Here is an 11,604-nt window from a genome sequence, read left to right on the forward strand (position 1 = left end):
TTCCTTCCTTCCTTCCTTCCTTCCTTCCTTCCTTCCTTCCCACAACAATTTATTGCACAACTTTGACTGGAACTCTGGCTCAATTGAAGGTTCCACTGGCATCAGCTAAATAATGGTGTCATATCCAGCATCATTTTCCCTTCTGTGATGTTCCAGGAAGAAACTTTAATAATAATAATTATTTTTTAATATGGTGAAGAAAGGAAGACATTCACAAAGAAGCATTTCTCTAACAATATGATATGATCCTCTAAATGGGTTCACCCAACTCTGCTGTTTCTTACAGAGAAAATTGGTTTGCTATTGTAAGGGATGTGTTTTCTTTTCCCCCTGTTTCTTTCTCCTCTTCTAGAACTGTGGGAGGGCTTGTGGCACATCACTGTGCTGGATGGATTTCATCTGGCTTGTAGCCTGTACTCTAAGTAACAGGGTTGTCTCTTCTGAGGGCACAGGCTCTCCATTTTTAGCCTGGGTATGAAGGGTAAGAAATGTGGGAGAAGATTTCTCCATTACTAGAAAACATGATTTAGGGCCAACTGGTTAATTATGAGCTTCCAGTGAAAAGGCAAATGGTGCCAAAAAAGGCAGAGCCAGTTGCGACATGGCTGGGCCGTGCCACTGCCCTGTATCACACCCTCTCTAAGACCTCCAGGTTGCCTTTTGTCTTTCAAGGGTTCCCCATTCCTTTTGCCCTTCCACTTTTAATATTGATTTTGTGTTTCCAGTTGATTTTCAGAACCATCAGCTAGGTAGAAAGAGTCCCTTCCAGGAAGACACTGATGGACTTTTATTTCCTCCCTATTCTCTACACTCGCCTGAACAGCAGATGAGGAGTGTATTTCATTTAGGAAGACGTCATACCTATTGGTGTTGCTGCAAATTAGTCTTTCTATAATTAAGAAAGGGCTTGCAGGATCCTTCACTACCCTCTCCTTTCCTTCTTTTATCTCAATCCCAAAAATCTGGAATTGAGGGTGATGTCTGAGGGGAGAAGCTGCATGTTTTGATCTCATTAGGAAATTGACATTAGGAAATTACCCCCTTTTACATTGCAGGGTAATGTATTTATTTTAGAGTTGAACTGTCAGAATTGAGATATTTTTAGTATATCAGCTGAGCTGTACTTTGAACTCAGAATGATATTATATGTTTTCCATAAGAATTTCTGATAACAATTGGCTAATTATACATTGAAGGTATATTATTTGAAAGATCATAACTAATAGACTTCATTGTGTCAAACTTGTAGAGAGAACAGAAGATTGCTTTTAAGAATTAGCTAAGTCAAAAGAGAGCATACTAATTATTTGGATTTTGCGAATTCAGATTTTCTTTAACTACACAAAACTACCAAGAGCCTTATTGTTGCATCAGTGCTTATAGAGTTTATGTTTTACAGTTGTAGAATCAAGTTGCAAGTCTAAATACTTTCTAATCTTCATTAATGGATGTATTCTTGTGTAATATAGAATCATGTTAATAACAGCAGCTGGAAAGTTGTAGAATAGTTTGCTGTTAACTCGTGCCATAAAAGACACCTGTGCTTAGTGAACTTGCTAACTTTGTTATGAAGCTGCAGAGGTATTGCTCCCTTCTTTATAATTCATTGTGAGATTTATTAACCAATTCCATCCACTCCCATAATCACAATAGCTACAGTTCGAGTTGTCAAAAATAAATCTAGGTAGACTTTTCTGTATTACCTATTTTCTTCTCTCATTGTGTTAGCCTTTTCTAGTAATGTTGCACTATGTTGGGCACTTTCTAGGTACTGTGAAGATCTTTTTTTCTCTCACATAGATCTTCCCTCATGAGGTCTGGCAGAGAAGATAAGACCTGTATGAAGTAATTAAATTACGCTAATACAAGGCAGAGAGTGATTAGTGCTGTAACTTTGGCTTATCTCTTCCTCTGTCTAAAGACATTTTAGCTCTTGTTAACATCCATGTTAGATGTTGTAAAACTTAACTCAGCTAAGTAGCTTTGCTTCCTGGTAACACTAAAAGTGTAGATTTGGTTTTCCAGTGGAGTTTATATTTGCTAAAATGTTCCTTGAGTTACCTTTCTGAAACCCTTTTCAGGTTTTTGCAGGAATTTGAAGGAATTTCTCTTCGTTTTCACTGCAAAGTTGTGTATAAAGCCAGATGATTTTTATTTAAGTTGGTCTTACAAGGAAATAGACAAGTCACCGGGTAGGAGGCTAGTAGCTTGTACTAGACTCTTTGTCTACAGCCTGGGCCCCTGTTATATAGATCAACACCAGACTGCCCACTTGCTCTTGATCATTTGGTGCCAGAAAATATTTGAGGGATGTTTGATTTCAAGTCCAGAATAGCTCTTTTCATCTTTGACTTCCGGAGTTCTGAACTTGAGCTTTGTTTTCTTTGAGGATTCCATGCCCTTTCTGTTTCATTATCTGAGACTTGCCAGTGGAGTCCTCACTGTTCCTCTAGAAAAGGTGGCACCACCTTAGTTCCTCCTCGGAGCAGATTTTCATTTTCACTTTGTGGATGACAGAAAGTTTTTACTCAGGTGCATGTTAGAACTCACACTTGTGCAGGAAGGGCAGATGGGGCAGGTCCCCAGAGCCTTTCTCCTTTTCTATTTCCTTCTGTGGGTCTGGGAGCCACTTTTCTGTTGGCCACACGGCTTCATACTTTTTGAGTCATGGTTTTCTTTGGCATTTAGGTCTGTGAGGGTTGGTGTTGTTCTTTCATTCCACTCTTCTCTTACTACAAAAATATTTGTAGCCAAGTGAAGGGACCACATATGGTGTGCTACTTAGATAATGGATTTGGAGCCTTGGAGCCTTTTAACTATTCCTAAAGTCTTGACAGGGTCTTGGGAGAGAGGTGCTGATGCTTGGCTCCTCTTATTTTCTCCCCACCCGTCTCTTCTCTTGCTGTCTCTTTCCTTCCCATCCTTATTGCATCTGAGCAATAAATAGCAAGCACTTCTGAAAAGGCTCTTAGTTGGCTTATGTAATTGAGTAGAAGAGCAGTCTCCAGAGGGAGATTTTTTTTTCCTTCCATGATAGCCTTGAAAATGGTACTTTAATTTTGGGATGTGGAAGTTCCTGTGGAATATAATCATATGCTGTGCACTGGAGATAACGGGTCAGTCCCTTCAAGGACATGAGGCTGCCTAAATTTGCTTTACTTCTTTCCCTCTTTTGATGCTGTGAAACTGTTCTATTGGCAGGTTGCCAGAAGACATTTGTAACCAGGACTGATTCTTGGAATTGCCACTTCGTGTTCTTTTTTGCTGTTACCATGGCTAGTATAGGTCTAGACTGCTGGGTGTCTGTGTGGACTTGGTCAGGGAAGGAATGAGGATGTGGATATTCCTGCTATTACCTGGCATGGTCAGCATGGCGTGCTCAGTAGGATTCTCAGTTTCCTTATCCAGTCTTCAATTGTTGGAACAAAGGAGGTTTTAGAAGTTTTGTCACCATTACTAGCATGTTTCCAGTTATCTAACCTGTACAGAAGATCAAGGAGCATTGAATTCCCCAATTGTTATTAACTTACTGAAGTTTGTTTATTATTTTTATTGAACCATTTTGACATTAATGAAGCTCCTCATTGTGGCTTTCTGACCTCCTTTTTGTTGACATTGATTTAAGTGGGGTTAGGTGTGTGTACACATTCCCTCCCGCCCCATGCATGCATCCTTCTGTACGTGCATGCATGCATGCACCTCTATATAGCAACATTTCTCAAAGTATAGCCTGCATACTTCCTTGCTACTTATTTCTAAATGCAGATCTGTGGGAATCATTTTAGACCTACTGTATTACAGTATTTGGTGTAGGCCTGGAAGTCTGTGTGTTGGTAAATTCCTTTTTGGGCATACCAAAACCAGACCACTGCTGACACAGGTGCGATTGATTGCCTTTTTTTTTTTTTGGTGGTGGTGGTGATGCCAGGGATTAGAACCCAGGGTCTTGTGTACATGCAAGGTAAACACTCTACCAACTGAGCTAACCCCAGCCCTATTGATTGCCTTTTGACCTAAACAAGCCAAGAGAGCCCAGTATCTGGCCCACCAGTGATGAGCATCTGGAAAGCAGGCTCAAAACCCCAGCTTTCCCTTACATAATTATGTGAGGTCCTCAGGAAAGTCACTTAAACTTGGTATCTTACACTCTCCTTATGGGTGTCATGATCCTTATGAGGTAAGATTGCTGTCTGCATTATGCCTATGCAATAGGGTAGTCATCAATAGCTATTATCATATCTTAAATTCTTGTGCTTTTCACACTGTATAGTGCTCATAGATCCTTAAGGGATCAGCAAGATGAAGTAGGGTTCTTACAAAAATCAAGAAATTTGAGGGTCATACAAAAGCAGTGATACATTTAAAGGAACTATTTATCTTATATAATCAGCACTTTTGATTCCACACCTATACATTTTTAAAAGAGATTTTATTTTTTAAATTTGATTTTAGTTTCCATTATTTACAGTGTCTTCTTTGCTTCCTAGAATATGTATGAAATGTATTGAATTATACATGCAGTACTTACCTGGATTGCATCTCTGTAATAGACTGTTTACTTTTAAGAGGTATTTTGAGCGGGGAGTGAGAAATAATGCTAGTTGGGAAATGAAGCTGAGTTTTTTGGGGAAGCAAGTTTTTGAGGAGGTGTTTGGGTGTGTACTGCTCCTGAACACAGTCCTTCAGGTATAGTTAGATATCTTGGGGAGATGCAGGATATCTTCCATTTGGCCAAGGTGGTTACAAGTTAAAACCTTCCCCTGCTGCTGCCTTATAGTTTCCTGTTAGCAGACCTGCCTTCTATAGAAATGTGCTACTGTGTGTGTTAATGACCACACAACAGTGAATATCCCTGTAGATTCTGTCTCCTGGCTGCCAAGGGAATTGAAAGGTCCTTGACTGTAAATATGCCTAGGGCATATGATACTCTTCCTATTTTAAGTCTGTAATTCAAATGGAAATTGCAGCCTTTGTTTATTAAAATGGCATATGAGGAAAAGCTACTGGGACTGGTCCATTATTTACTGTTTGAAATTTTATCCATTTAAGTCTGTTCATGTCTGTTGTTCTTACTTATTTTAATTCAACAGTTTTAAGATCAGCATGCAGTATAATTCCACTTGGCTACATTAATTAAGATATTATAGTTTGTCTCCTTTTAAAGTGAAAGTCAGACTTCTTTTGACCTTGTTTATTTGACAGCATATTTATAGTTAAATTATTTCCTCTGTTTCATGGAAGGGTTACATCTGTGAGAGAGTATCTTTTTTTTTTTTTTAAGAAAAAATGGAATTTAATGCATTTCTTATGAGAAAGGATGCCCAGTTATTCTACTGAAAAGAGAAAAGTGTAAGACATTGTGGGAAATGGAAAAGGTGACAAACCAGATTTGAAAATTTCCTCTCCCTGGACGTTTTTTCACTTAGAAAAAAAAGTTACAGGTTTAAAGAATAATATAACAAAACAATCACTTAGGTTCCTTTTTCAGTTTCTTCCTCTTCCCCCCTTTTAATATTAAATATTACAGGTACAGTTGAACATCCTTGAGTGCTCATCTTCAGCCCCATTTTTCAACCCCTCTCCCATCTCACATTGGTAACCATTAGCTTGGTTTTTTTATTTCTCAGCATTTTTATACTTTTGCCGCTAACAAAGCTCTGTGAATAGCATAATATTGTTTGTGTCTGTTTTTAGTCTGCATTTGTATGGGATTTATGTTCTTTTTCCTGTTCAGTATTGTTTTAAAATTTGTACCTTTGTTAGCTTGCTTTAATTCAGTGTAACTGCTTTGTATTCTATTTTGTGGTTATATGATACACAGTGTCAGTATAGCCTTATCTTGTACATGTGACAAGTTTTTTAGAGTGTATTCCTACTTGTAACTAGCATTTCCTAATTAAAGTATACATAGCCTTAACTTTAACCAACTTTAACCATACAGTACCATGTAAAAGTGCCAAAGTATTTACAACATTCTATACCATTGGTAGTTAAAGGGCATTCCCACTTTCTCACATCTTTTTTCCAATGATGTTTGTAATATAGGATCTCAATTTACATTTCTCAGATTATTACTGAAATTATACTTTTTATGCACACAGCATCTTGTCAGAGTTCTTTAGTGAAGTGCCCATATATACTTTTTTGCCCGTTCTTCCATTGTTTTTTAACAATAAATAATAACTTGGACTCTTCCTTGATTCTTCCCTTTTGTTTACATCTCCCATTCCATCTAGAATCTACTTCGTATTTCCACTTCTGACTGCCTTTAACTTCCTTCAGTGCTGCCACCCTTTTGTAAACTCTCAATCCTTACGTAGAGTACAGCATAATTCCCTAATTTGTCTTCCAGGCTTCACCCTTCACTTGTTACAGGGTCTCACAAAGACCAGAGTGATTATTTCAGATGTCAGATTTCTGCCATTCTCTCCCTTCCTGCACTCTGCTCTAGTCACCTGGTATCTTTGTTGTTTCCCGAATCCACCAGGCATACACATGATTTACCTTGGCTGTTCTCTTTGCCTTTCTTCAGATGCTGGGCATCTGATACCTCTTTTGGGTCTTTGAAGCCTGCTTGCATAATACACTGGTGCACCACCCCGCCATTCCCTCTAATTATGCTTTTTCTTTCACAATCTTTGTTATCAACAGCAGTGCTTCAACTTTTCACTTTGATCATGATACTTTTTGGAGGAGTACTGGGGATTGAACCCAGGGGTACCCTACCACTGAGCTATATCCTCCCACCCCCACCCCCATATTTTTTGGTAGCAGGAGTGCTTTATCACTGAGCAACATCCCCGGCTCTTTATTTATTTTTTATTTAGACAAGGTCTTGCTAAGTTATTTAGGGTCTTACTTAGTTGTTAAGGTTGTCTTGAATGTGTGATCCTCCTGTGTTAGCCCCATGAGCCGCTGGATTACAGGTTTATACTACTGCACTCAGCTTCACCCCCAATTCTTTTCTTCTTTTATTTTGAGACAGGATTTCTCTTCATTGTTGAGGCTGGCCTTGGAACTTTCCATCCTCCTGTCTCAGCCTCCCGAGTTTCTGAGATCATGGGCCTGTACCACCGTGCCCAGCCAATGATGTCTTAAATAAGGAACTTTAAAAATGTTGCTGGAGCCACCCTTACCTGCTTCCCTATACCCCTACCATAATATATTTCTGTTCACACTTATTTAGGAAATCCTGAACTATCTCAAAGCCATTAAGTTAAAAAAAAAAAATGAGAGGAGAGGTCCTTTTTAGTTATACTCAAAGCCAAAGTTTTATGGCTATAGTTTTTAAATTTAGACTAGGTAAAAATTAGGCCTAAAATGGGTTGAGAGCAAGGAGTGGATTTGAAGTCCTTTTCCTGCCCTCCAAATGAACACTGACCAGATGTCCCCATTTTGGCAAACTGCCAAAAATACCTTCCTGCAAAAATGCCAGATGTGTTTTCAGATGCTGAGAAGTGGGTGTTGGGCCTTGCTCCTGGGAAGAGAGGCAGATGACAGAAGATATCTCTTCCGTCTCCAATGTGAGTCATTGCAGGGCCTACACGCAATGTCATTTCTCAGGAGGAACAGTGATTACAGCACATATTGGTTTGTATATTATCCGCCCACCAGATAAAGTAAGCATTCTCTTCTATTTTTATTTTGGAAAAAAAAATTTCCATGTAAATCAGAATCTAAACTAGACAGTCCCTTTTAGCAGGCGAGATTCAGCTAAAGTCCTGTTTTCTCAGAGTATATTCCGTACCTCAATTGCCTCTTAGAGCTTTCAAAGGCTTTTATGTACCTGGTAATTTGGAGGAATTGCTTTTATTTTGTGGTGTCTTAGGGACTTCTAATATCTCTCTTGTAAGATGTTTGCAGATGTCAATAGCTCCTAGCTCTGAAGGGTTAGAGTAACAAGATCATTCCGTTTTCACTTCTGATATCTTGTTTTCTGCTTGTGGTATTTGTTCTTTCCTAGTTTCATGAGAGACATATTATCAAACTCTGAAGTTGCCCTCTTTTTTTATTAGGAGATGTTTGTTGGCATATTATTTATTTTCTTTCATTCTTTGGAGGGTATTTTGACTTGGCCCAGTTCTGCAGAGTGTCTTCAAAATAGATTCGGGGTGTGTGTGTGTGTTTTGTGTTGCTGGGTATTGAACCAGTGCCCTGCTTATACTAGGCAAATGCTCTCTCTACCAACTGAGCTATACACCATAGCCAAAACAGAATTCTTATTTAGACAACCATTTTCACACATGTAGGTGTATATCACTCCATGATCTTTTGAATGCTCGTTGGAACTGTGTTTCTTACCTTGGAATTCCAGTCAACTGACAGTCCCTTGTACCCCTGATGCTTTGTAATACATAGGGTAAGGTGTGGAAATTCAAGCTCTGTAGTGAATTAGATGGCTGTTTATAGTAAATACTGTTATTTTGTTGAATTCATTTTTAAAAATTTTGTTCACTAAAGCTTTTGTAATCACACAGCTACTCTCTGTAAATAGATTTTCCTCTGTTGCTTGGTGAACGTGAATATGTTGGCACTTCTTTGTTCCTGAGGGCTGATTCTGATTACCATTGATTTTTGTCTTTATTAAAAATCCTTTTCCTTACTGGCACCCAACATCTTTTGTCAATGAGCATTCTAACTCTATCACTGAGTGTCGTCACTAACTCTCTTTCAGGATAATATGTTACCTGTGGATCCTAAATAAGTCTCTAATTTACGGCTTGTTATTTTCACTTGGCTTCCTAGACATTTGTAAAATATCCAATCTGTCCGTAGTGTTACTCAGCATTCCCTGAGACCAGGGAACCCCACACATCCTCCTCCTCTACCTCCACTGTACCCCTCCTGTATTTTTACTTCTCTAAAATTTTCATGCTCAACGTTGTACCCTACTTTTTAGGCTATGGTCCTAACATCCTAGGACCTCGATCAGACCTTGGCTACCCTAGTTCTTTCTGTGCAGAGTATGTAGATTTTCATACATTATCAGGGACAAGGAGGTTCTTTTACTCCCTTGGAGAGCAGTGGAAGAACAATAAATGCCTTTTAAAAAATTCTCACAGAGGAAATAGTTGACAATCAGATGATGAATGTGAAGCTCAAATTTCCTTATAACAGGAAGAATTCTCATAAGAGGTTTTCTTGGTTATATCAATGAATCGAAATGTTTTATGATGTATTCAAGACATCAAGGCTTAGTTAGTATCTGGGAAGAAGCATCAGTTTTGATTCTCTTTCCCTCACTATTGACATTAGATTGAATTTTAAAATGGGATCTTAAAGGGATGAAGCTTCTTTATCTGAGAGTAGTTGGCTATTTAAGAAAATAAAATAACTTATGAATATCTGCTTTGAGTCCAGCATGGATCCTACAGAAGCCTCATGTTTTGTCAGGTGCTTAATAGATGGCAAAGGCACAGCCAGCTCAGCCAACCAGAGAAGTGGGGGAGCCAGTGTTGTTCATCTAGCAAAGAAGTTAGTCCTTGCTTTCTCCTTTCTTCCTGTAGTTTTTTCAAATATTACCTGTATCCTGGAGATCCCCAAACCTGCACATGCAGACCTGTTCTCCTGGCATGCTTTCTTTCTGCATACCATCCTGAATGTTTCGTCAGAAGCTACTGAATCCATCTTTAGTCATTGATTTCATGCTATGAGAGAAGACTGTGCTTAGCTCTGGGGTACTGTGCTTAGCGTGCTTAGCGCTGGGGTGTTAAAGTAAAACACAAATGGACATGGTTTCTGTTATCTTGGAAATGGCAGGCCAGTGTGAGAGAGACATTGAGGTAATGTACCAATCTGTCCAGCTAAGACTCTTATTTCTCAGTTAGATCCTTTGTGCCTCCACAGCCTCACCAAAAGGCAAACGTCTCTGGATTTCTTTTGCCTGTCATCATGGCTCAATATTGTATTTCCACTCTTTTATCCCCTCTATCTACTCTCTTGTCAGTTCCTGTTAATTCATTTCTTAAGATGGTTCTCATATCTCTTTAACTTTCTATCCATTCTTACTTCTGTCACCTTCGTCTAGACCCTCTCTCATCATTTCAAAATGACATTGCTTAGAGCAGTCACATCTTTTGGGAACCATGAAATAATGAAGAGAGAGAGAAAATATCATTCCTTTTTCCTTTTCTCCTTGTTCTACCTTTTCGTACTCTATTTTTTTTTCTGTCCTGCACATTCACCTTAATTAAATCCCATCCTGTCAATGAAACATGTCCTGATTGCTTCTTTATTTCCACGTCCCTGAACTTTTATAGCATTCAGTTCAGTCTGTATCCCAGTAATTTAACACTTAACCAAAACTGCTTTGTTTTTCTATCTCATATCTGTTGGATTTCTTCTATTACTATGTTCCAAGATTTTTGAGTTCAGGATATAGACATGTATTTATGGGATGATTTGTATGGAACCAGTAATTGGTAGGTGCTCAATAAAGGCGATTGAATTAAATTTATAGTGCATTAATGAAGGGGCCTAATACTTATATATTGAAGTTTATGTTGCTATTTCCTGATGTTGAACACTTACTTCCAGCTTGGGTAATTGCAAACATTCCATTGCTTATTTTTGAGTATATCATGTGAAAAAGATAATCTGACTCTCAATAAAGCATTTTAGCCAAATATTTATTAAACATTTATCAGATATGTAGCACTTATTTAATTTAATATTTGGGACTCTGAGAAATTCACATACATTCCAATATATTGTACTATTGCCTGTGTTCATTTGGTTTCTCTTCCTGATGTGGTATATTATTTTGCTTTTAGGATAAGAATAAGAAACTGCGTCCCCTGTATGACATTCCATACATGTTTGAGGCCCGGGAATTTCTTCGAAAAAAGCTTATTGGGAAGAAGGTAAGAATGACAGAAACATATTTGCAAGTGATTGTACTTCATTCAATTCTTCAGACATGCTTATTTTAAGTTGAGTCCTTTTTATTCCTTTCACCAACAGATGATACTCCTCCACCAAGTCAAGCAGAATTCCTTTGATATAAAGGGAGGTGTGTCTGTGTCAGGAAGTGGTATTCCTTGAGAGAGGTTTAAAATTGGGGCCCTGACCACAGTTTGATTGCCAGTACTCTCATGGCAGGTTCCAGGCTCAATTCCAGTTTCAATAATTGCATATTGCCCTGCACTCCATTCCCTTGGCTCTCTTGTTTTCTCCAGCCACCTCCATTTAAAATTTGGGGCTGTGAGATTTTTCCAGCGAGAGGAAGTTGCTTCTGTTTTGTGTTTCCCTCACTTCCAAGGGGTAGGTTGGCTGAAGAGGAGGGGAAGTTAGGGTCTCCTAGATTTAGGAGCATGCTTAGGGAAATGGTACCTCTTAGTGAATGCTACCGCTATCTGGCTTATAAAATTTCCCACAGCTTCTTATGCAGGTGCTGCATGACAATTCAGTGAGTAAGGAGGATGTGGTTTGCTGATAGTTACTTTGCAGATTTTTCTGTAGCACATTGACCTTTTTAGTCTATGGCAACAACTTGGAGATCTTACATTACATTTTCTTGTGTACTCATTTAGAGGATAATGTTCTTCATATTATGAATATAGTTAGCTTTTGAGCATCCCCCTTATTTTTCCTGTCATCCCCCCC

General features: G+C 38.6%; 1 protein-coding gene across 1 annotated transcript in view; it reads left to right on the forward strand.

Moving 5' to 3' along the window:
- Snd1 (staphylococcal nuclease and tudor domain containing 1) overlaps positions 1 to 11,604 on the forward strand; it is a 411,985-nt gene that overhangs the window by 141,051 nt on the left and 259,330 nt on the right. Inside the window, exon 11 of the mRNA XM_015488306.2 lies at positions 10,773 to 10,862. Coding sequence (XP_015343792.2) covers positions 10,773 to 10,862 — 90 coding nt within the window. The remainder of the gene's footprint in view (positions 1 to 10,772; positions 10,863 to 11,604) is intronic.

Source organism: Marmota marmota, unplaced genomic scaffold (assembly GCF_001458135.2).
Source record: "Marmota marmota marmota unplaced genomic scaffold, marMar, whole genome shotgun sequence".
NCBI lineage: Eukaryota > Metazoa > Chordata > Mammalia > Rodentia > Sciuridae > Marmota > Marmota marmota.